We start from the raw sequence: 26,724 nt of genomic DNA on the forward strand, positions 1-26,724 counted from the left end.
ACATACACACACACACACACACACCATGTTTCCCCGAAAATAAGACTGTATCTTATATTAATTTTTGCTCCAAAAGATGCATTAAGGCTTATTTTCCGGGTAGGTCTTATTTTTGGGGAAATGCGGTGCTAAATGCATCCTTTTGGCTGATGATCTTAACTGGGGCTCAGGGTGGATTTGATTTAAATCAAGTTGATTTAAATCATTTAAATCACTACTAAAAAGGCTTGATTTAAATCAAGTTGATTTAAATCATAATTTTTAAAAAGCAACTGTCATCTCTGTCCCACAGTGTCTCCTCCTCTGACCTGCTGTTGACTCACTGACAGTCCCAATATTGCAGAATATACAGCCTCATGCTACATAACTAAGCTCCATTTCATGCTGAATACACTAAATTATTAATGTATCTTAAATAGAAAACTATCTTTAGATAGATTTTTGCTCCAAAAGCATTTTATTAAAATAAATTTGATAAAAATCAAAAAAATCTGATTAAATAAAAAAAATCCAATTAAAAAAAATCTAATTTAAATAAAAATCCAGGTTTTTATTTATTTTTTAATCAATTTTTATCCACCCTGCTGGGGCTTATGGTAGGGCTTATATTACGAGCATCTGAAAAAAATCATGCCATGGCATATTTTCCAGTTGGGTCTTATTTTCAGAGAAATATAGTAGGTATGTATGTATATATGTATTACTTGCACATGCACACACATGCACACAAAGTTGCATAATGCCAGAAACAACTTCTTTGTTTTCTGTTCTACAATAAAGGTGCACTGTCTACCGAAGATCAAGCAAAATGTTATTGTTTGCAAGAAGTGCATTTGAAGTTCATTTTAACAGGACTCCTTTCAGGACTTCCTTTGCCTCCATTTGCTATTCGTATGTGTCCACCTCTTACCACCAAAAATATTAAGCAATATCAGCCCCTGCTTGCTGTGGGTAAGTATTTTTTTAAGCAGTAAAGTTCAGTGTATTGTTCAGTTTGACTATGAAAGACCCTGTTTCCCCCAAAATAAGACATCCCCTGATAATAAGCCCAATCAGGCTTTTGAGCACATGGCAATAAGGCCAAGCATTTATTTCAGGGTTCAAAAAATATAAAACAGGGTCTTATTTTCAGGGAAACACGGTATTAGCTTTCGTAATAAACTCAGTGCAGTTTCAGAAAATATTTCAAAAAATATAGAAAATAGCATGTCACTAAACTGCTGTAATACTAATTTTTAACGTAAACCGCTGCTTTCAACATTTCATTAAAATATAATCTTACTTCCTTTTGATTGTAGGTTTATCTGTCTCATATTTTAGAAATTGCAATTACTAACATTTTTCAGACTATAAACCACTAAAAATGTAATGTTCTAAAATGAATCTGACCAATTATCTCTTTAATTTTTGCTATAAAACACTGCTGCAGAAAGATGTGCTTATGTTTGGCTATATTTTCCTAAACAATATTATTTGTCACCCAATAAGAATTCTCTAGGTCACATATAAAAATACTTACGTATTATAGAATTGTTGTCATAGATAAAATTTTATATAATTGAACAAATACTTAAAATTCAAATGCCTAAGAAGAATTCTATAGACACTAAAATCCAGTATAACAGTTTATAAAGTAATATAATTTAAGAGAACTGTGAACATCCATCAAGAGCATGTAGGGCAAATAGGAAGCAAGAATATTGGGTAATAAGAAAGAAGAGAAGTCTGGATAGTGGACATTGCAGTATCTGGACACACCAGAATAGAACTGGAGAAAATTGCAAAATACAAATATCTCCAAATAGAAGTGTAATGACTTTCACCAAAAAGCAAAGATAATACCAATAGTAATAGGCACCTTGAGTGCAATTCCAAAACATATCGAACACCACTTGAATATATGACATTGACAAAATCACTATCAGTCAATTGCAAAAGGCAGCTTTACTTGAAATAGCTTACATTCTGAGATGATACCTCTAACGCCAAAGAACGATATCTGCCTATCCCAGGACCTTGGAAAGGACTCAATAAGTGGATAAAAATGCCAAATGCAGTCTAAACAACTGGCTGTGAAAAGATTGGCTAGGTGGATAAAAATGCCAAATCTATCTAAAATCTGTCTGACTGCGTGAAGAACCATAATAATAATTCAAACGAAATCTGCCTCTCCCAGGTCCTTGGGAAGGACTTGACAGGTGAATTAAAATGCCAGTTAGATACAGATTAACAGAGTTGGAAGTTAGTCCAAACCCCCACCCAAGCAAGACCCTACATCATTTTTGACAGATGGCAGTCCTATCTCTTCTTGAAAGCCTCCAGTGATGAAGCTCCCACAACATCTGAAGGCAAGTTGTTCCATTGGTTGATTGCTCTCACTGTCAGAAAATTTATCCTTATTTCCAGGTTGAATCTCTCCTTGTTCAGTTTCCATCCATTATTACTTGTCTGGTCCAATCCAATCCAAACATCTGGATGATTGCAACAAATCATAATAAATAAGATAAAATGTAAGATGCGATATAAAAATTTGATTGCAGAACAAACTATAATTAAAAACATCAACAACAATAATAATTAATGATAGGTGAAATTCTCTGGTGTGCCACTTCAGAATTCAGAGTCAGTACTAAACAGGTTTATTTAAAGCTGTATGATGAGGAGCTGATTATCTTCCCAGTATTACCATCTGATTCCTATGATCCCTATCCATGGACCCATACAATGAAGTTTCTTCTTACGCAGGTTAAAGAAAACATTTACTCTGATTACTCTGTAATAGTGTGTCAGAAAGTTCAATACCCACCAATTGCCTTGAATAAACTATTCATCTTCCTGGAAAAATAGACTGTCTTTATTTTTGAATACTTTCTTGATCCTTGATTAAGTAGAAATTTTGAGTGTTAAGGATGTCTCTTTCCTCAGCAGCCATCCATATAGAGGGTTTACATTAACTTTGTAAACTGACATTGCTAATTTGCTATGGATAATAGCCTACATGTTCATTGTTGCTGTAGAAGAATCAGGAAAATTAATTCAACAGGCTCATTTTTATTTGCAAAGTAATAATAATTTAAATATAAATTGTTATTTTTATATATAATGAAAAATGATTCTTTGCAGGAACAAGCAATGGGTCGGTCTTGGTGTATAATCTTACTAGCGGATACCTATATAAAGAATTAAGCATTCATTCCTGTGAAGTCAAGTGAGTTACTTTTAATTGTTGGTCCTAGAAGCGGTTGGGGAAGAAAATAAAATATTAAACGCAAACATTTGACTTCTGAGATGATATTCCTTTGGTAAAATAATGTTACTTCCATAAATAGAATCATGATAGATTGGTTGTAAATATGGTTTTGCATAATAAATATTTGAATTGGTAACTACTATGCATTCCTGAACACAAAAAATTGCTTTTTTTAGTACATTGCAATATAGACAGACCTGCCTGGTTCAAATGAGATTCAAACCATTTATGAGAAGGAGTTTTTTAAGTTGTTCCTTGTAAAAAAAAAAAATTCTTGTTCCTAATAGCTAGCAGAAGTTGGGATCATGAATACAGTATCACTTGGGAGAAAAAGACTGCTTAACGTAGCCCTGTGTTTGTTTGCTTAAAATCATTCTGTTTTTCCTGTAGGACAAAATAGAGGTTTTTTTTTCATTTAAAAGGATAGATCAGGACTATCCATCAAACTGACAAACTGAGATAACTTTTTAGTTCTGTTTGAGGTTTTTGAGACAATAATAATAAATGTTACAACTTAAATAAGATTTGAATTTTTCCTTCCTGCTTTCCATCCTTCCTAATCCTTTCTTGATTTGTGCATTAATTGTACTGTGCAAAATCTTACTGCATGTTTCTGCTCCTGGAGGTTTTTCTGGCTGGAGACCAATGTCAGATAAGCACGTGTATGTAGCACGTGGCAAACCAAATCAGAGTTTGCCTTATTTAAGTACTAAAGATGACAAAACTGCAAGAAGTAGATGAAAACTTAATATGTACTTTGTTGCCAAGAACATATAGACGATTCCTATGTACTGTATCAATGGTGGTTGCTACCGGTTCACACCGGATCGGGCGAACCGGTGGCAGCAGCGGGAGGCTCACCCACCCACCCAGAAGTGCTGCACGCATGCGCACATGTGCACGAGCAAACCAGTAGCGATGGGATTTGGAACATGCCGCTGTACTGTATGTACCTCATATTTTAACTAGTGAGTCCTTTTGGAACTCAGGGCTAAGAAGGGGGAAAGAAAGGACTAGAACACAACTTCTCTAACCGCCCATATCCAGATAAGCAGAGATTAACACCAGACAAAACTATCAGGCAGAAAACAATTCCCTAATCAAGAAACTGCCAAAGTGAAAACAATATCCTCACCAAAACTGACAGAGTAAGCTACATAAACAGGGAACAAATTACACACTTATTCTCACTGATGATATTACCTAGCTGGGTGATGAAACAACCAAGCTCAGAAATAAACATATATAGACAATTTGCATTGCTCATAGAGGTCACTGGGGAAAGTAGCCATTCAGTGTTGCTTTTAAGTTTTACATAATTTGTTCTCTGCTATCTTCTAATTGTTACTGGCATTGCATATTGGATAGTCAAATGCTGTTTGCAGCATCCCACAGTCACATGTTTTGGTTTTTAACGTTTTTGTCTGTTTCTTGTATTATGGTTTCTGGCAAAAATGCCCATTTAATAAAACAGATTCGCTGAATGATTACCACGTTTGCTTAACAACCATTGCATCTGCTTAGTGATTGCAGCAAAAACTAGTAAAATCAGGGATTGTCATGTGGTGATCCAGTTAACAACTGCAAGGACTTACAACTGTGATTCCAGGTTCAATTACTGTCTTAGTTTGAGGACCATCTTTACTAAAATGACTTAGCAGTTTTGGACTGCTGGATGAATATAACAAAGGAATTTGATTTCTTCATTGTTTCTTTACAGCAGCTAGAAAGGAACTCATGAAATAGATTGCCTTGAATTATTCAGAGATTTTAAAGCTCGGGGACTCCATATTTCTGTTCTATAAATCCACTGCAAAGGCTATTAATAAAGTTCACGAGTGTTACATTTTAAGCACAGAGTTGTAATCTATAAAACAAATGTAGCGTGACCCTTAATTGCATTAAATGTCAGTTTTTATGCCAGTGTACTTGAAATTTGGAGATTGAAAATTGACTACTTCCGAACACTTCCAATATAATTGGAATACTTACTGTGATACAAAACTTCAAATTTAGTTTTTGCATTCTCCATTTATATGAAAATACAGATTTGTGTTCAGTGGTACATGCTGCATGTTTAGCTTTTAATCAAATTAAATCTATAGGCCTGTGCAAAAAAGGGTATGAACAACAGAGCTAGAAAATACCAAGCTTGCTGAATATTGTTACCTTCAGGAGATCTTGAATAACTTTGCAGATACATTTTTTAATTTACTAGAAATACTACTAGAAATAGTCGGGTTTTTTTTCAAAATTGTACATGAATTACAACATTTATTTTTGCAAGAAAATTATACATATGCAAATGAAAGTTTGCTTCCATCCACGTATTCCATGTATTTATCTGTAGATTTATATTATTGAGACTTCTTATTTTAATGGAAAATATATACAACAGTGCCGAATGTAAAGTAACATTAATAATCCTTGCCTTATATCTTCTTATAATACTATATTCTTTAAATTATTGCTAAGTTAGCTGCTGTGTTACTGCTAGTAATAATGCAGCTTATTTAAAGGAAACTGGTGTACCGTATTTTTCGGAGTATAAGACACACCGGACTATAAGACGCAACTACCTTTTTTTGGTGACGAAAACAAGAAAAAGAAATCTCCTTCTGCCTCTGCCTCTGAGCAATCTTGCCTCGTTACAGCAAACAGCCATCTGCTTTACTTTCATTTTTGTTTTCAGCATAGTTTGATTAGCACAAGGGGGGAAAAAGATCTGCTCTAGCAATTTTCTTCCTTGCAGCAAGCAGCAGAGGTCTGCGCAAAACAGCTGAGAGCAAAACAGTTGAGAGTCGGGAAACCGATCCAATCAACTTGTGCTAATTAGGCTGTGCTGAAGCTGAAAGGAGTTGTTTTTTCTTGCTGTTTGCTGCAAGGAGGTAACTGCTGAGAGGCAGAGGCCAAAGGGTAGGGGCCGGTGGGTGGGCGGGGCTACATTCGGTGTATAAGATGCACCTAAATTTTCACCCCCTTTTAGGGGGCGAAAAGGTGCATCTTATAGTCGGAAAAATACAGTAATTATTCAGTATCAACCCAGTGGTTTTACAACATTTTTTAATATTCTCTATTTTCAATTTATACAGAACAACTTTAAAGTAATGGGAGTTCTTTTTTTTACCTGAAATTTTGAATTAATTTTTAATAACCTTTTTAAACTGTTGAAAATAATCTGTATTACTGTTATTCATAACTTTTCTATATACCGTGTTTTCCCAAAAATAAGACCCTGTCTTATATTTTTTTGAATCCTGAAATAAGTGCTTGCCCTTATTGCCATGTGCTCAAAAGCCCGATTGGGCTTATTATCAGGGGATGTCTTATTTTGGGGAAAATAGGGTATTAATATTTTTGTATGGTAAATCCATGGAATGGTAAAAAAAAATTTTTATTTCAAGGGAAACATTGAATGTTGTATATTTACTCTCCCCTCCAATGCATATTGAGTATTTTTGCTCCTTGTCCCATAAAATTATACTATTTCCTATACTTCAAAATGCTTGTATAATATACTTCAATATTATTCCTTGATAGGGGTATTGAATGGACAGGCTTGAATGGCTTCCTTTCATTTGCTACATCTACACCTAATAATTTGGGATTAGTGAGAAACGAATTGCAAATGGTTGATCTTCCCACAGGTAAATTCTTTGCACAATATAATATTTGATGATAAGATAGAGGAATGTAGCTGTGCAGAGTGGATTTGTACTGAATTCTGTCTGATGGATTTAAAACTTTACAATAGCAGAAATAGATGAATGGCTAACACATTTTAAAAAACAGATTAAAAATTTTAGATAACTAAAGCTCAGCAAGTTCAATATATTTTAAATTTATATTTTTTCTTCAAGACATAAATTGGAAGATTTTGCCATTATCTATAAAACTGTTGAACACTGTTTACATGAAAAGCTTTTTGGCTTCCTTTGAGAATACACATTCAAAACTAATTTTAAAAGCTTGCTAGTTCAGTACTTCTTATACTTAATAAATGTATTGTTACAACATTATTATATTATTTAATACCCAATTCTTCTTTGTACATATTAGCATTGATGCTGAAGCTTCTGCTCGGCTGGTAATAGTGGGAGATATAAAGATGTTTCCATATGTGGATGCACATATGGAAATGCATAATTGCTTGGACCTTACAGTAGAAAGATCAATGATTTAACTTTGAAATGTTGGTTTGTTCAGTGCATTCACCACTTGTCTTTGTGTCTAAATTAGGATTCAGACCTTGATCTTATGCTTAAATGTTGTGACTTTTACATTATTGCACAATGGTTTTCATATACTATTAGCTTGGCCCTACATTGGTATGGTTCCTTTCATTTTTATTTTTTTTTAAGAAGCAAGAAGCAAATACTAAGAAATGTCACATTATATTCAGCAAAGTATTCAAATGGATTAAGTTTTAAATTCATTTGGATGAGTTTTAAATTTATTTGGCTGGAATTTAATTTTTCTCCATAGTCTATAACTGCTGTGTTGTATGTTGATCTCACTAATTAGAGAAAACTGCTACCACAAGAAAGTACAGTTTTAGAAACGTGATGAAATAGAAACTGACATATTTTCTGATAGATCTGTTCCACAATATTTCAAACACAGTTTTATATTATGTATATTTTATATTATGTAATACTGGTGGGAAAGAAAGATGGACACAAAAATTCTAATTTAGTATATCCATTTTCTCATAAATAAGCATGGGAGAACCATACAGTTATCGGTGTATGAACTAGTGGCTATTAATATCAAATTATCTGCACAACATTCTGAACGAAGTGATTGAAACTCATTGTAAATTGGGATACATAGATATCAGTGAGAGCAAGTGGTTGCTCTTCAGTATGATGAATGTAATGGGTGCAGCAACATTTACATGAAGAGAACCTCTGCTAGCTGTCTGGGTTATCTTTAGATCATAACATAATTTTTTGCAGAAATTATTATGTCATGAATCTGTAACAAAAGTAGCTTGTGTGAATAAGACACTTAAGAAACTTTCAGTACTGGGAACTGATTGATTCAATACAATTAGAATAGAGTTGGGAGGAACCTTGGACGTCTTCTATTCCATCTGTCTGCGCAAGCTGGAGACCCTGTCCACCTGTCTGGACTGAACAGCTAGGATTAGTCCAAGATCACAGAGAAAGTGTTTGCATTTACTATAATTTACACTGAGCTTTTAAAATTGGGGGAAAAAATTGGGGGTTATTTATAATACAGAAAACAATGTTATGGAACTTGGAAACTAATGTTAAGAAGGGAAAATGTAATGGAATTAAAATAAGAATTTGAAAGATCAGCCACAACAGGTTTGCTTGTGTTGGATAGTTTACATATGTTGTGCATAATCTTCCTAGGTAGGAGTATTGCCTTTCGTGGCGAACGAGGAAATGATGAACCAACAATTGAAATGATAAAGGTGTCCCATTTGAAGTAAGCAAGGTTCTGTAGTGGGTTATGTAAGATTCCTTTAGAAAGTTACTCTAATTATTTATATGTTTATATAGAATCTATTGTTTAACCCTCTGAATGGATTTATTTCAAGCAAATAAATTTGAATGTTCAAGTGAAAAACTGGTGCATATAATAGTGCTGTCTATCATTCAGATACTGAGTAGTTTGTTGGTGAAAAGCATATAAAATTAATCTTATTCTTCTATTCCCCTTTCTTTAGAACAGGGGTGTCAAACCCGCGGCCAGTGCGCCAGATGCGTCACGCACTGGCCACGCCCACTCCTGTTTTAGCAAAGGCGGGAAAAGTCACAATATGTCATGTGACAATGTGATGATGCAAGTTTGACACCCCTGCTTTAGAACCATTTCCTATTGCTTTCTGCAATAATATGACACTAAAAATATTCTGTTTCAAAGTACTGTATTTTTCAGAGTATAAGACACACTTTTTTCCCTCCTAAAAGAGGCTGAAAATTATACTTATATTCTGAATGTAACCCCGCCCACCCACCGGCCCCCACCCTTTGGCCTTCACGCATCCTCTTCCTGGCTGCAGAAGTTGCCACTGACAATGACTTGTGTTTTTGGGCTCCACGCCAGAGGTGGGTTCCAGCAAGTTCTGACCAGTTCTGGAGAACCGGTAGCGGAAATTTTGAGTAGTTCGGAGAACCGGTAGTAAAAATTCTGACTGGCCCCACCCCCATCTATTCTCTGCCTCCCAAGTCCCAGCTGATCGGGAGGAAATGGGCATTTTGCAATAACCTTCCCCTGGATTGAGGAAGAAATGGGGATTTTGCAGTATCCTTCCTCTGCCACGCCCACCAAGCCATGCCATGCCCACCAAGCCACACCCACAGAACTGGTAGTAAAAATTTTTGAAACCCACCACTGCTCCACGGGTCACGCCTCCAAATATTCCGTTTGAGAGCCCTTCAAGGCTGCGAGGATCGCCAAAGCACATCGCTGCCGATTGCTACCTGAAAACGCAACGCATTTGGGGGCTGAAAACATGACGCACAGGGCCCAAAATGCCTATCCAGAACAGCTGCTGCTTTCTCTTACCCCTTTCGCGCTTTGCCTGCTTTAGTCACTGGAGCTCCCTCCGATGATCAGCTGTGCTTTTGAAACTGTTTTTCAGCCCCAAGGCAAGCGAAGCAATCGTCTGTGCTTTGCCTGCTTTTCTAATTGCTGCTCCCTCTGACCATCAGCTGTGCTTTAGAAGCTGTTTTTTAGCTCCAACCAGCCCCAACCTCAAAACCAGCGAGCAAACGAATGTGCTGAAGCTGACCAGACTAAGGATGCTAGCCAGATGAATATCTGGTAGGCAGAATTTTTCTTTCCTATTTTCCTCCTAAAAACTAAGATGTGTATTATACTCCAGTTCGTCTTATACTCTGAAAAATACGGTAATACTAGAATTTATCCACAGATAAATCTAGCCTTGTTTTCTTCATTTCCCATGTTAACATGTATTAGATGTTAGGATTTCGTAAATTGTTTTTCATAAATGCTATGTTATTGTTAATTTCATCTCTTTAAAGAAGTAAATTTAAGCTTCTTTCGGCCTTTATCAGCAGAGTCATAGGGTTTAGTTATTAGGAGCAATGTTGTGATGGTAAATTGTTTATCTTAATTACTTACAACCCACTTAAAACCAACTCTGGGCACTAATAATCAAAAATTATTAGAATTATTTATATAAGAATATAAATATATATACAAATATATTTACATAATGAATATATAAGTCATTTATACAAAGCCCTTAAATAGATATTTTAGGACAGTAAATAAAACAAGATGAAGTACAATCATATTTGCTATGAAATTTTCTTATGTGTTTCTAACCTTGGGTTTTTTCCCCCAATTTTAGGCAGTATTTGGCAGTTGTTTTCAAAGATAAGCCTTTGGAATTATGGGATATCAGGACATGTACGCTTCTAAGAGAAATGACTAAAAACTTCCCTACTATTACTGCTTTGGTAAGATAGAAATTTTATCTAGCTTCATATATAAGATATATTTTAAAATCCATTTGGATAAATACATACATTATTTTCTTTTTTGAATTCAGATTATTAGAAAAACTGCAGTAGTGATTTGTATAGTATTCTTTTTTTTTTTTTTATCCAGATACATTTGAGTGAGATTTTTATTGATAAAACTTTAGATGTTCTGGGTTTTCTTCTCTTAGGAATGGTCTCCTTCTCATAATCTGAAGAGTTTAAGAAAGAAGCAGCTTGCAGCCCGTGAGGCGATGGCGAGGCAAACAGTGGTATCAGATACAGAGCAGAGCAGTCTGGAGTCTTCAATGATCAGGTATAAATACCAGTCTAAATGAAAATTCATATTAAGTATTTGTTAGAGAGGTCATTTGTCCAAGATTATTCTCCATTAGCATTTCTAGCATTTCACTAGTTCTGGACTATGAAAATAAAAAGTTTAGCTGGACTTTAATTTAAACCAGCTATCAACCTGATAATGTTGCAGCATTTGGACAGCAACAGAAAGAATTAAATGTTAAAATGTGTTGTACAGTGCTGCAGTAAAATACATCCTTTGTTTATTTCATATAAAGGGACAATTTAATATTGAAATACAATTTTATCAATCCACTTTTTTTAAAAAAAAATTACAGATTGTATTTGATATATTTTTACTTATTTCTTTCAAATAAATATGGCTGCCTATCTTACACATGATAGTCCTAGGTGGCTTACAGCAATAGTAATATATCTTTATGATAAATTGCTTAATACATGATTACTTTCCTGTGATGTATATTTTAAGCATTTGTGCATATGCACCCATATCATATTACTGATCTAGACTAAATAAAACATTCACTGCTTTCTCTTTTAAAGCTTGTTGCAGGAAGCAGAGTGTAAATCTGAATTAAGTCAGAACATTTCTGCTCGGGAGCACTTTGTTTTTACAGATACTGATGGACAAGTTTATCACTTGACAGTGGAAGGGAATTCTGTCAAAGACAGTGCGAGAATTCCTCCTGATGTAAGTTCATTGCTGAATGTCTGTTTTCAATAGTTATAGATTTAAAAAGTTTGAAGTAGATGTAATGAAAGTTCCTACTTTCTTTACCTTTTGTCTACCTATTGATGAAAGAGAAAATAATTCAGCCTTCCATGAATTTGTTTTAGTTTGCCCATTATAGTCATGCTACAGAGTGCAGCTTCAAATCCCATTACAAGATCTTGAAAGTAAATCTGAATTTTTGCTCTAAGTAATCCAGAAAGGTTTCATCATTGGGCAATCTGATACTGTGGGTACATTCACTTTATTACATCAGTTACACTTATTTTGTCAATTCCAAGTTGATAGAATCTCATTGAGTGGAATGACTCAGCAGTTAAAGATGCTTAGGTTATCTGCTGGAAAGCTGATTTTTTGGGTTCAAGACCCAAGTGCCATGCAGTGGGGTGAGCTCCTGTTCCTGCCCCAGCTTCTGCCCACCTAGCAGTTTGAAAGCATGCAAATGCGAGTAGATAAATAGGTACCACTTCGGTCGGAAAGTAACAGCACTCCTTGTGCCTTTGGCCTATAATCATGCTGGCCACATGACCACAGAAAATTTCTTCGGACAACTCTGGCTCCCTCAGCCAAGAAATGGAGATGAGCACTGCACCCTAGAGTTGGACACGAATAGACAAGGAAAGCTTTACCTTTAGAATCTCACTACAATTCTCTAACATGTATTTGTGTTGTATCAAAAGCATCTGAGATTCATAGATAATATTTATCTTGAATTACTGCCTCATGCTATTCTTAAAAGTGCAATTGCTTGTCTATACGTCCCCCTGGCTAGTTACGTATATTAATAAATGAATTAAAATTCCATTGTTGGGATTAAATAATGTTACTACCTCCTCTAAGTTTATGTATATTTCAAATTACTATTTTGCTGATTTTTAATCTTTGCTTTTTAAATTTTTGTAGGGAAGTATGGGCAGTATTACATGCATTGCCTGGAAAGGTGATACCTTAGTTCTGGGAGATGTTGATGGCAATTTGAACTTCTGGGATTTAAAAGCTAGGGTATCCAGGTAATTTGCTTAAAATTCTATAAACGCAAAATCATAAATGATTTGTATCTTGTGACTGACTTCTTGATGGTGATCTACATAGTACAAATCTCCTCGACTTAACAACAATTTTTTATTGTTAATTCAAAGATACAACAACATTAAAAAAAACCCTAATGACCAGTCCTCCCACTTATGAACAGCAAGGCATCCCCACATTCATGTAATCACGAATGGTGTAATCTGGTTTGGCAACTGGCATATATTTATGATTATTGCAGCATTCTAGAATCATGTTGTCCCATTAGCAACCTTCTCAGCCAGCTTCTGACAAGCAAAATCAATGGGAGATTAATCAGTTATACCCATCTAGATGGTGAGGGTTATAATATAACAGTAACAGAGTTGGAAGGGACTTGAGAGGTCATCTAGTCCTGCAGGAAACTTATATTAGGGATTCAAACTGCCGAACTGCCGACCTTTCTGATCAACAAGCTCAGCGTCTTAGCCACTGAGCCACCTAATTGTTAAAGTCAAAGCCTGTGCATTTTACAGCCTTTTGGGCCATATCCATCCTTTTGGATATCCCTGTCTGGCCTGCAATAGCAGTGGTGGGAGGCGGATCCCTCCATAACAGTCCCAGTTTCTTATATGGTCCCTTGAAAAAATGAATTGCCCACCTCTGATTTAAGCAATTTTCCCATCTGTTCCTTGTTCATCTTCTGCCAGGGGCATTCCCACCCACCGAGGCTGGGTGAGGAAGATACGCTTTGCTCCTGGGAAAGGAAACCAAAAGCTGATAGCAATATACAATGATGGGGCTGAGGTTTGGGATACAAAGGAGGTAAGATATCAACTCGGCTGATTTTTGTTCTATATAGTAAAAATAATTTTTAATTAACTAAAAGACATAGATGTCACATAGACAATTAAGGCCTTCTTTAATTCAACAAACCTCTTGATTGCATGTAGAAATAAAATTAGAGATAGTATATTAATATTCAAGTTATTATAACATTCTTTCCAGTGGATAAAGTGCTGGAGACACAAATTCAGTCCGCAATTAAAGGGTTGTTAGGGAGAAAAATAAAATGAATCAATGTAAGCTTCTTTGGACTCCTGCAGAATAAACCAATGAACTCAATCAAAAATCATATATTGTTTATTTAGCATATGGCATTTGCAGATATATTAACATGTATGTATGTATGTATGTTATATATCTTAAAAAAGGGAATACATGAAAAATCACTCTGAAATAAAAGATGTTCTTTCACTATGAAAGAAGAAAATATTACAGGGTTTTTGTGATTTTTTTTAAACTCAGGAAATAGTAGATGTCTTTAAAAGGTAAGCTGAGTTATAGAGATGAAATAAATGTCCATAAATTATAAAGTAGAAATGAATACTAGTAATTAATTTGTATACAGAATAATTAGCAATCCACAAAATCCTTTTTGGTTTATGTTTACATGAAGTACCCAATAAACATTTTAAAGCTAAGATTTTCTGTATCCTTTAGGTCCAGATGGTAAGCAGTTTAAGAAGTGGCAGAAATGTCAGTTTCCGTGTACTTGATGTTGACTGGTGCACATCAGATAAAGTGATCTTAGCTTCAGATGATGGTTGTATCAGAGTGCTAGAAATGACAATGAAACCTGCGTGCTTTAGAATGGATGAACAAGAATTGTCAGGTAAGGTTAAGCTCCAGTCTGCCCCCACCAACCCCACCCCTTTTTTTGGGGGAATTGCATTGTACAATATTGCTGTAGTAAAATGGGAATATTTTAGCCAGCATTGAAATGAGGCAGAGATATTTCATTTGTAGATATGGCATGAATTTCAAATTGTGGGTGTAAGAACTGGGGTGATTTTTAAACTACACTATAAGAACAATGTGGAATTGCAAAGAAAACTCAGAATTGTAGACATGGAGTACATGAATTGTAAAGCCTGTTTTTTAACTCTACTTTTAGTGCAGGAGATAATTTTTTTAAAAAGGAAGGTCTTTTAGCCAGTCCCCAGGCTCACAAGTTAAATAAGTCATAATTTCAAAGGGTTTATTTGTTTCCAGCTCTTGCTCACAAAATATTTACTGGAAAAAAAATCATCTATTCATATGTTGAATTGGATATAAAGATCCCAATTTGCAAATGGAAAATCATGGTTTACACACTCTTGATCTTCTTTCTTTCTCTAAACTCATGGGGAACTCACAGTCTGCCTGATATTGCTATATTCCTATTTTCAGCATCCCTAGCAGCATGGCTGATCATGATAATGGATGCTGCAGGTTCAGCCCTTTCCAAGTCACAATTCTCTCTACACTGGTTGCATTCTTTGCAATACCTTGTATGCTATTCTGGAGAATCCATTAGCTTTGTAGTAAGAAAAGAAGGCTAGAAAATCTTGTGTAATTCAATGCAATCCCATATGGGATTGTGCTTCAGCTGGACAATTAACAAAGGCATAAATTGTTGTGTACAATATACTTGGTCACAGTAAAAAAATATCCTGAATGCACAGTTGCCATCAAATTGTTTGTCTGAATCTTTGGGGAAAACTTATGTATCACATTTTTTTTATTTAACAAAAGCAAGGAATTATCATTCTCTAATGATAATCATTAATTTAGTAATTAATGTGTTGTTCAATACAAAAAGACACAAAATACTTTACAAATATAAAAATAAAATTTAGAGGATTACACAGATAATAACGTCTTTTGTTTCACATCCATTACATTCAACATTTACTTCCTGGAAAATAGGTGTATAAAATGTTTTTATTCTTTATACTTCTAACTGTAATATTTTTTATCAATTCAGTCATTCATTTTTTTAATTCTCATATATAAATTACAAAAGTGTGTATAATGTTCCACTTTAAAATAAACTCTAGTTTTCTATTTAATACAGAAAGATAATATAATCTATAATTTCTGCAAAATTTTTACTTGCAATCTGAAAATCTAAAATACTGCTTTCTGCTTTTTACTCTGCCATTTGATTACCAGACTGTTGAATATATAAATTACATCTATTGTTCATAGGCTCACTCATATCCAGACATTCTAATATTAAATGTTTAATTTATTGCCAGATATTTTTGTGAAATATTAGATTATCTGTATAGGAAGGATTTTCCCTTTCCATGTGATAAAATCACTAGCACTGCTTTACCATATGACTGTATGATTGACTTTTATCTTTACTGCTGAAAAAAAACAGGTCAGGAAATCCTGTGGCTTGTAGATATGTAACCTATTTCACATCTGTCTATAATTTTGTATTAAGTTAATGGCACTGACAGCTTAACTGAAATAATAGGTTGCACTAAAAAAGAAAACATTTTATTTCAAGCTCTGAAAACAAACCCACTGATTTTCCATAATTGATGTAAAGTAATACAACCAAATGGTTTGTCTCTTGTGTTTTGATGGGGCAAAAATTGAAAGATTTAAGTATAGAAAACAATAGGAACTCCGAAATCAAACAAACAGGAAATCATCCTTTTCCGCTTCATTTTCACCCCAAATTCACAAGAGTAAATGAGTTGGCATTCCATGCTGACGGAGGCATAAAATCGTTTTTCCAAATTTGTTAAAACCCATGTAGGAAACAATTGTTTCTGCTTGCATATTACTTTTTGTCCTGCATGAATAACAAACTCCCACCTTTGTTTAACTTCTGTGAAATATAGATTCATGCTGTTTGCAAATGCTTTCTTCCTAATAATAGGGACTTGATTTTTTGTTTCTTTTTTGAAAGCAGTAATTTGCATACCTGGCAGGCATGAAGCTAAAAACAGTATTTATCTGTCAGTGCAAATGCAACTAAACATAACCTGCATTAGCTTTTCAGCCCTAATTATGTGTTTAGTAACTGTTTCTTTTCCCAACATCTTCCCACATCATCCCTTGTAATCTCAGTCAATAATATGGAACAGAAAAGGTCTATTAAATTGGCTATACTGATTTAAACAAACAAACAGAAAGAGATTAAGTCATGAAAATGTCTTCTGAATTGTGAAATAGTTTATATAATCCTCAGTGGGAAAATTTGAAATGCTTTAACCTCAACCTGGTATTTGTATAACTAACTGGGAATCTACATTGTGATACAAACAGAGAAATACCTTTCAGCCATATATTTCCAGTAATAATCAGTCCAGTTATCTGCATAGTTGAGAGACCAAAGACCAAAAGATAACAATCAGTCTGGATCACTTATGAGTTGGAAGTTGGATTGGATTTTTTTTTACAGCCTTATTATCATGTCCCTGTTCATTAGGAATATGCGAAAATGAAGTGATCAAACCATACAAAAATAATGTGCCAGGTGTGATAAAAATTCTGTGATCATATCTAGTCTTCTTTCCTATTAGCAAAATTCAAATATTGCCTTCAACAAATACAAACTTTCAATGGGAAGAATTATTTTAGTAGCTTAACCACCAAAAAGAATCTTTTACATAGATTTCTTCTAAAGGCCATTAAACGGATTCTGACATAGCTAAACCTCTTAATGATTTTAAAAATAAATTTCTTTATTAGTTATGTATCGTATTTTTGTTGTTATGGTTCTGAGAAGCTAGTACAAATAACATTCTATAAAATGTTAAAATCTATTTCTATATGAATGTCTACAAAGGAGAATCTGTTCTAAAATCTAAACATAATGTCAAACCCTTATCCTGAAAAAATACTGTTAATACACAAAATCCCTTCCCTCCAAAAAATAAAAGTATATTCACTTTTTAAGATGTACAATGAATATTATTTGCTTTTAGTTGGAATTTTTATCTTTTTTATCCTGAATAACTAAGTACACACAAATTCAGTTAGAAATTACTCATTTGTTCTAATCCAAGTGTGTCCAACCTTGACAGATTTAAGACTTGTAGACTTCAACTCCCAGAATTCCCCAGTCACCTCTGCTGTAATCATTTGTTCTTGCTATGGCAATAAGTTTTCTATTTCATTTTTCAAAAAAGTTCAGTAAAGGTAGTTATTAGTTAAGGGTAGAATAAATATTAGCCTTATCATCAGATTGATATTGATTTTAATTATTTTCTTGTCCTATTTTTATTTCTAGAACCCGTATGGTGCCCATATCTTCCTCCTCCAAGAGCATCCTTAGCTTTAAAAGCTTTCTTACTTCACCAGCCTTGGGATAATAAGTATTCTTTGGATATATCATATATGTAAGACTTACTTTTAGTATGAAGCATTTGGTTTTAGAAAATAGCAACATGTATATAAGGGTTGGGTTCAGTGTCTGAGTGGTTAAGATGCTGGACTTTTCAACAGAAGGTTGGCAGTTCAAGACCTAAGTACTACGTGATGGAGTGAGTTTCTGTTCCTTGGCCCAGCTCCTGCCAGCCTCACATGTAAATGCAAGTAGATAAATAAGTACCACTTTTGTGGGGAGGTTACAGCATTCGTTGTATAGTCATATTAGCCACATAACCACAGAAGCATCTTTTAGAGAATGCTGGCTCTTCGGCTGTAATTCAGAGATGAGCAATTCCCCCTAGATTTGGACACGACTGGTAGAGGGAAACCTTTACCTTTTTATGTAAAGGTAAAGGTTCTTCTTGTGAGTCTGACCAAATTGAATTTAGGAACAGCATGTAAATTTAATTTCAGATTGTCAGAATTTGACTACTGAAGTCATTAGGAGTTGAAGCAACTTGATGTCACATAAGCAATCAATATTGATTCTTTAGCCTTTATTCATTTGTTTTTCAGCAATTATCCAGAAAATGAAAATATTAAAAATGTGTTACAAGAGCAGTTATATTCATTGTCCAAGTAAGCATATTTGAGTTTCTTATATTATATCTTCAAAATGGATTAATAAAAGTGTCTTTGTTTGCTTTTATCATACTATCAAGCTGCATTAGGTTTTTATTTTCCAACAGTCTGATTCAATAATTTGACATATTGATTAAAGTAGCTTTCTTAGTTTCCAACATCAGTTTTTCTTGGATATATATATTAATACATGTAAGCATACTGATGTGATTGTTGTATTACTTCCCATTTTGTTCAGCAGATATGTAACATATTTATAACAATATTTTAAAATATTGTAATATCTGTGGAGCCATTATATAATCACATCTAATGAGAATTTGATAACAATTGTTAAGACTATGATGAAATTAATGTACTATGGGTTTGTGCCTTTAGCAAAAATTGTTGCTAACTCACATTTATGAATTTCAGGATATTGAACACGAAGTTCTTGCCTTTCTATTGCTAATAAAAGACTAGAAAAATATTTCAGTAGAAAAGTCAAGACTCTTTACAATATGTATTTGGCTATATACTATTCTTTCATACCAACTAGGCCAAATTGTCCTATATGGTTACACAGTGGATACAGGTTCTTCCATAATGATAGGTATTCATTTCATAAAACTAATAAGTCATTAGTTGAACAGTGTATATAATTGTGTGTTGTATGTAATGTTTATAGGTATGCCTAGGATATGGAAAAATAAGTTCCTTTTTGCACATACATTTTTAAACATGCAAAAGACTTGGTGCAGTAGTACAATACTTTTATCTTCACTAGTATGTAAAGTTAGTAAGGTACAGTTCAGTTGTATTTTTTATTTATTGTTTTCATTCTGTTAAAATGAATGTAAATAGTTTGCTTCTCAACAAAGAGCTCTTTGTTTTTGTTCTTTTTGAAACTGTCTTTGGTAAAAGGGGAGGCACTCATAATATATGCCTGAAATGGTTTAACTTTTTACAGTGATGTCAAGAAACTTTTGCTTGATCCAGAGTTCACTCTTTTGCAGCGATGCTTATTGGTTTCAAGGTAATATAATATTTCCTAAATAACCTCAAAAGGTTTATTTTAATAATAGTTCTTATATAATTCTAAGCCTGAATATTTTCTGTTTCAGAATTGGTACATTATTTATGTTTAACATCGTAGATTAAATACAATTAGTGCTGCATTAATTTTTGCACAGAAATGAAAAAAATAAGGACAATTTCATTAGGGTAATATATTGGTTTGTTTAGTTTTAATTATTTACCCCAACCATTGTAAAATTAAGTATAATAAGTCTTGTAAAAGAAATGCTTCCCATTTACTCTATTAATTCTGAGTTAGTATAACATTGGTTAACAATCCATTATTTTTTACTGTTGCAGATGATAGGCAAATTATAACATTTATGGGATATTGCTATTTTGATATCTGTGAAGTACCTTGGCTGGATTTCTGCAGAATGCTCAATCAATTGCACAGGTTTTTGGAACAGCATGTTGCGGAATCCCAGTCTTAGTATTTAGTGTAAACCTATCCATGACACTAAACCATAAGATGTCTATGGAGATTTTTAGTCATCCAGATCATGGTTAACTTAAAGGGCAAAAGTGCTTTTTCAAAAGGCAACTGAACTTTGTTTTTCTTTCCTTGAAGATGTTTCACTTCTCATCCAAGAAGCTTCTTAAGGACAGAAAAGAATAGAATAGAATAGAATAGAATAGAATAGAATAGAATAGAATAGAATAGAATAGAATAGAATAGAATAGAATAGAATAGAATAGAATTTTTTTAAAATTCTTCAGGTCAGAGCTGAAGAAGCTCCTTGGTTGAGAAGCGAAACATCTTCAAAAAAAAATCTAGTTGCCTTTTGAAAAAGCACTTTTGGGATAAACCATGAGATGGCTTATTTGGGGAGAGGGGAAGTAAAGTATATTGATACGTTTTCTTAAACTGGATTTAAGATCTTTCATGTTGGGTGAATTCTACCCTACCTTAAATGGGGAACAGAGTTTAGAAGAGCAATAGCAATAGCACTTAGAGTTATATACCGCTTCACGGTGCTTTACAGCCTCTCTAAGCAGTTTTACAGAGTCAGTATATTGACCCCAACAATTTGGGTCTAAGTAATGTGTCTGTGATACTATTTCATAATAATGCACAACTTTAAGAATAATACTTTTTTTTTATTTGATTTATATGCCGCCCTTCTCCAGAGACTCAGGGAGGCTTACAATGTGTTAAGCAATAGCCTTTTTTTTTTTTTTTTTTAAATTTGATTTATATGCCGCCCTTCTCCGAAGACTCAGGGCGGCTTACATTGTGCTCAGCCTTCATACTTTTGTGTATATATATATATATATATATATATATATATATATATATATGTAGGTCTTTGGTTATTCGGGTCTTCTCCCACGTAAAATTGGAAGTGTCTTGGCGACGTTTCAACGAAGTCTCATTCGTCATCTTCAGGCTGGTGTTCTCGGCTTCGTGCTTCCAGGAGCAATGTGAGATTGCTCCTGGAAGCACGAAGCCGAGAACACCAGCCTGAAGATGACGAATGAGACTTCGTCGAAACGTCGCCAAGACACTTCCAATTTTACGTGGGAGAAGACCCGAATAACCAAAGACCTACATACAAACACCCGCGAAAACCTGAGAAAACAAATATATATATATATATATATATATATATATATATATATATATATATATATATATATATATATATATATATATATATATATATACTTTTAGCACAACGTTTTCCAAATTTCCAGATCTGTGGGTTTCTATTCCCAGAACATTTTAGTCAATATGCTGAGAATCTTGGAGGTTATAAGTCTACTGTCCAAATGAAGCAAGGACAAAAAAAGTCAGAAGTTTTGATTGACTTTATTTCTGCTTTAAAATTATTAGAAGTTTCGTAATTTAAATTTGGGCATCATAACAAACTGTCATAGTCAGATATTTCCTGATTCTTCTCTTTGACATCCTAGAAGGAGGAAAGCGGACATAGATTCCAGCTTTTGTTTCTTACAGCTTCCGTAACTCCCTCTCTGCATATTAAATAGTCAAAGATGATGGGAGTTCAGTTATTCCAGCTTAAGTTATATCATCAAGAATTATATTTAGTGCCGAATCTTCCTGCTTTCAGGAAAATAGTTCAGAGGATTCTCTTCAGTCAAGCCTTTTTATATTACATCACTGATAATTTTAGTATTTTTCCTGATTTTCATATTTTATTTTAATGTATTAATTATGTTAGGCTCCTAAGAATAGAAAGTCTGTAAATAAATTTAAAGAAATAAAATACATCTGAGAGTGCAGCCTGGATTCACAAGATATGTGAATGCACTCATTGATTTTAAATTTGAACTATTAATGTAGGTTTTTATTTTTCTCAGGCTGTACGGGGATGAATCTGAACTACACTTTTGGACTGTTGCTGCCCATTATTTGCATACTTATTCCTGTAACAAATCATTAACCATGAAGGCAGAAGATGTACTTGCTTCTCAAGAAAACTTGATCAGTCCGCTAGATATATGTTATGATATTCTCTGTGAAAATTCCTATTTCCAGGTATTGCTTGATTTTTAAAATCGTAAGTCCATTCAAATCCACAAAATATTCTTTAGTAATTTTCACAAGCAGGTTCTCATTTCATTTGAAGCTTTCGGAGGTACAAACACAATGGTTATTATTTTTTAATTGAGTAGAACTCACATATCTGCATATATATTAATACTATTTATTGCAATTTGTGCAATGCAAGATCCATTGAATTTGTAGAAGTTCTGTCAGGAAGAAGTATAGGAAATGTTATACTTACAGTCACATAATCTTACAACCTGAGACTCAATTACACTTTTCTTTATGCACAATCATTATCCTAATTAGTTCGGCTATGATGAATTTCAGAAGCTTAGAGAGAACTTTTCCATCATAATTTCTGTTTACTAACGTGTAAGAAGTAAACAGTTGTTTCACTTCAGTGATAAGCAGAAATCTTCATTTTTCTTCATAGCAAAATGAGGTCGCATAATTGGATTATTATACTATTGATCATTAAGAAAAGCAGTATTTTTATCATAAGCATATTCTACTTGTACCTACAGACATAATCCTTGTTAATGCTCACTTAATATTTCATTCGTTCTTATTCCTAATTCCCTTTGCGCCTCTGTTACTATTTGCTTAATTCTAATACAAATTTGGTTCCCTTTGCTTCCCAGTTTATTTTAACTTCCTTATCTTGCATTTAAACATTTTTTCAAAAGCTTTTCATACGTTTTTATCGCCATATTTTTACCTACATACATGAATATGGAACTGAAACATCAGTGTAAATTGGAAGAAAATTTTATTCTATGCCTCAATGCCAATTTGCTTTTGATTTTATCCTTTATCAAAAAATGTATTTTTTTCTATGATTCCTGCAGAAATTCCAGCTTGAAAGAGTCAATATTCAAGAAGTTAAAAGATCAAATTATGATCACACAAGGAAATGCACAGATCAACTCTTGCTTTTGGGCCAGGTTTGTGCTGCCAAATTTGGCTTTTTGTATTGATTTAATCTTCTTTGATACATGAGGCGTTATACAACGCGCATGCTCGAAGATGGCGGTGCTGGGTGAGCTCCCGATCTGATGATGGGGGCTATTTGGCCTTTTCGAGGGGTGTAGGGGCGCTAAATCCTCCTGCGACCCCGAGCCCCAGTGAGGAGAGCCCCTGCCCAACCTGGGGAGGATTTTTGCTCCCCTTGTGACATCATGGTTGGAGCGAGGGGCTAGCGGTTTGGGAGAGGTCCTGAAGGGTGCTTGGGACGCCGAGGACGCCGCGGAGTGCCGCAGGGTTGGTAGCGGCGGCGGCGGCGGCGGCGGCGACGCTGTGAGACCTTCCTGGGCGCTGTGGGACTGCCTGGAGCCCCGCGAGGTTGTGGCGGCGGTGAGGGCGCCGTAAACAACTGAGGGCGCCGAAGAACAGCTGAGGGCGCCGAGAAAGCATCGGCGGTGATGGCGGCGGCAGCAGCAGCAGCGGGAATGGCGGTAGCAGCGATGGTGGGAGCAGCTTGGCGTGGCCGCAAAGAGTCATCTAGCTGCGGTCCTTGTTTTTTCCATCGGAGAAGAGGGGCTGGAGGGGGACGGTGGCTCCGGCGGTGGTACGAACTGCCGTGGGGCGATGCCCCCCCCTCCTCCCCCTCCCCCCCCACTCAAAGCAGCAGAACCAAGGCGGTGCTGGCGGTGGAGGCCAGTTGGCGGCGCTGGTTCCCCCCCCCCCCATGCATCTGTTATGGTGCTGGGGTGGGGGGTGACACTGGCTCCGGTGCGACGTCTGCCACAGAATGCTGCAGTGGTGGCTTGCTGAGAGTGGAGAGGAGAAGCCGAAGTGAGGGGGCCTGGACTTACAGATCGGCAGAGGAGGAGATGTTACCCTCCTCTGGGGATATTGTTTCCCCCCCCTGCCTTCCCCCCCCCCTTTTTTATGGGGGGTGGGGCTTACGAACTACTATGCTCTGGACATCCTGGACCCCCCCCCCCCACTATGTTCCACTCATGCCCTCGCTGGTAGGAGAGACTGAACACCATTTGAAAGAACTGAGGGATTTTTGTATCCCAACGGGGAGGATAGAACATTGTTCCCGTTAACCCTTGTAACGGGACCGGCCATCGTGAGAGGATGGTTGGCTATTAGCCTCTGTTGGAGAAAAAGAACATTGGACCTTCTCCCTGTCGTGAGAGGACAGTGGAGTCCAGCTCTACAAATGGACATTTTTGTGATCTGTATGTTCAGTCACCCCTTTGGACTATGATAGACCCCCGGACTGGCCTTTTTCCCATCTTGGTTCGGTTGATGCTCCAAAAAGCCGACCTTCTTGCGCTGCGAGACTCCCCCCTCTCGCAGGCCTGGCCCTCCACATTATCGAGGGCCTATCTTGATGACGGGCTTTGGAACCCCGAGAGATGGCATGTAGCGAAGAGGGGGTTGAGGGGTTTTTTAGGAAAATTTTTTAAAAAAATTTTAAGGGGACCCGGGAGGGAGGGGGGGGGGTTGTAAAAGCGGACCTGGGGGGGTCCAGATAGCAACCGAGCGGGATGATGGGTCGATTAGTTGCAGCAGGAGGGTCGCGAAAGGAAATTCAACCGGGAAGCAGGGGGATGACAGGAAGGGCTGTGAAATTGAAATAATGAGTGGGAGGGGCAGGTATGACGGACGCAGGGGGCCATATCAAGTGTCGGGGGTGCGCATACGCTGTTTACGAGCGATTGCGCACTCCGGCCCCCGATGCGTGACTCGTGTCCTGGGTTGTGTAGAGTCTCAGGCCCTGGGTCCGCGGCTGATGTTGTGTAATGCCAGGTCGGTGGTTAATAAAGCCCCCCTCATTTGTGACCTTATTTCGGAGGGGGGTGCGGACCTGGCAGGTATCACGGAGACCTGGTTGGGCCAGGAGGGGGGGGTCCCCCTCGTTGAGATGTGCCCGCCAGGTTTCCGTGCATTTCATCAGCCAAGGGCCCAGGGGAGGGGTGGGGGAGTGGCGGTGATTATTAGGGAAAGTCTTTGTCCGAGGGAGACCACTGTTCCTCAGATAGCCGGATGTGAGTCCCTCTGTGTAAAGTGGGGCCGTGGGGTGCAGATGGGTTTGCTGACTACGTACCTGGCTCCCTGCCACGTGGCAGCGACCCTGCCCGAGCTACTCGACGTCATTGCCGGGGTGGCGGTTGATACCCCCAGACTTATTGTCATGGGGGATTTCAACCTTCCATCCGCGGGTGAGGCGTCAGAGGTGGCTCGGGAGTTCATGGCTTCCATGACGGCCATGGACCTGACCCAGTTAGTTCAAGGCCCCACTCACATAGGGGGACACACTCTGGACCTGATTTTTGTCTCTGGTCAGTGGTTGAATGATCTTGGTAGAGGGGACCTAGATATTAAACCCTTGTCATGGACAGATCATTCGCTCCTCCAACTAGACTTTCCTACCGCCGCCCCCCGCCGCAGGGAGACGGAGCCAACTAGATGGTTCCGTCCCAGGCGCCTGATGGAACCCGAAAGGTTCCTGACGGAGCTTGGGCCGTGTCCTGAGACCCTAGCACACGACTCGACTGAAGAGCTGGTGGCCGCCTGGGAAAGGGCGGCCGCTGGAGCTTTGGACCGCGTCGTGCCTTTGCGGCCTCTGACCCGATGCCGATCTCAACTGGCTCCTTGGTTTTCTGAGGAGCTGAGAGAGATGAAGCGTCGGAAAAGACGCCTAGAGAGCATTTGGAGGACTAGCCAATCCGATTCCGACCGGACACAGGTGAGGTCTTATATCAAGACCTACCTAGTGGCGATAAAAGCGGCAAAGTCTAACCACTTTTCCGCTCTTATCGCATCTGCAGAGAACCGCCCAGCCGCCTTGTTTAGGGTGACCCACTCCCTCCTCCGGGGGGGAGTGCGGGAAGATCCCTTGCAGGGTCGCGCTGAGGATTTTGTGCAATTCCTGCACGATAAAGTCGCTCGGATTCGGGATGGCTTGGACTCCGACTGGATGAGTCCACGGGAGGAGACGAGGGCAGGTCTTGAGAATGTTATCTGGGAGGAGTTTGATCCTGTGACTCCCGAGGATGTGGACAGGGTTCTGGGTAAGATTAGTGCCGCCACGTGTTTATTGGACCCGTGTCCCTCCTGGTTGGTGCTGGCCTCCCGGGAGGTTACACGAGGCTGGCTCCAGGGGATTATAAGTGCTTCTCTGAGTGAGGGTGCCTTTCCTGCCGCCTTGAAAGAGGCGGTAGTGAGGCCCCTCCTCAAGAAGCCTTCCCTGGACCCGGCTGAATTAGCCAACTATCGTCCAGTCTCCAACCTTCGTTTTGTGGCGAAGGTTGTTGAGAGCGTGGTGGCACGACAACTTCCCCGGCACCTGGATGAAGCTATCTATCTAGACCCGTACCAGTCGGGCTTCAGGCAGGGGTACAGCACTGAAACGGCATTGGTCGCGTTGGTGGATGATCTCTGGAGGGCTCGGGACAGGGGCTGCTCCTCTGTCCTAGTCCTATTAGACCTCTCGGCGGCTTTTGATACCATCGACCATGGTATCATGCTGCAGCGGTTGAGGGGGTTAGGAATAGGGGGCACCGTTTTGCGGTGGTTCTCCTCCTTCCTCTCCGACCGCTCGCAGTTTGTG

At 37.2% G+C, this 26,724-nt stretch overlaps 1 protein-coding gene across 1 annotated transcript in view; it reads left to right on the plus strand.

The window, feature by feature from the left end:
* The window catches only part of WDR11 (WD repeat domain 11), a 49,744-nt gene that overhangs the window by 17,404 nt on the left and 5,616 nt on the right, over window positions 1-26,724 (plus strand). Inside the window, exons 10-24 of the mRNA XM_070945540.1 lie at window positions 781-951; window positions 3,124-3,208; window positions 6,791-6,897; window positions 8,632-8,707; window positions 10,602-10,710; window positions 10,923-11,047; window positions 11,593-11,740; window positions 12,683-12,789; window positions 13,498-13,612; window positions 14,291-14,462; window positions 17,865-17,973; window positions 18,521-18,583; window positions 19,536-19,601; window positions 21,968-22,145; window positions 23,006-23,101. Of these exons, the coding sequence (XP_070801641.1) occupies window positions 781-951; window positions 3,124-3,208; window positions 6,791-6,897; window positions 8,632-8,707; window positions 10,602-10,710; window positions 10,923-11,047; window positions 11,593-11,740; window positions 12,683-12,789; window positions 13,498-13,612; window positions 14,291-14,462; window positions 17,865-17,973; window positions 18,521-18,583; window positions 19,536-19,601; window positions 21,968-22,145; window positions 23,006-23,101 (1,727 nt within the window). The remainder of the gene's footprint in view (window positions 1-780; window positions 952-3,123; window positions 3,209-6,790; window positions 6,898-8,631; window positions 8,708-10,601; window positions 10,711-10,922; window positions 11,048-11,592; window positions 11,741-12,682; window positions 12,790-13,497; window positions 13,613-14,290; window positions 14,463-17,864; window positions 17,974-18,520; window positions 18,584-19,535; window positions 19,602-21,967; window positions 22,146-23,005; window positions 23,102-26,724) is intronic.

This window comes from Pituophis catenifer, unplaced genomic scaffold (assembly GCF_029215685.1).
Source record: "Pituophis catenifer annectens isolate HBS135680 unplaced genomic scaffold, rPitCat1.0.hap2 SCAF_6, whole genome shotgun sequence".
Lineage (NCBI taxonomy): Eukaryota > Metazoa > Chordata > Lepidosauria > Squamata > Colubridae > Pituophis > Pituophis catenifer.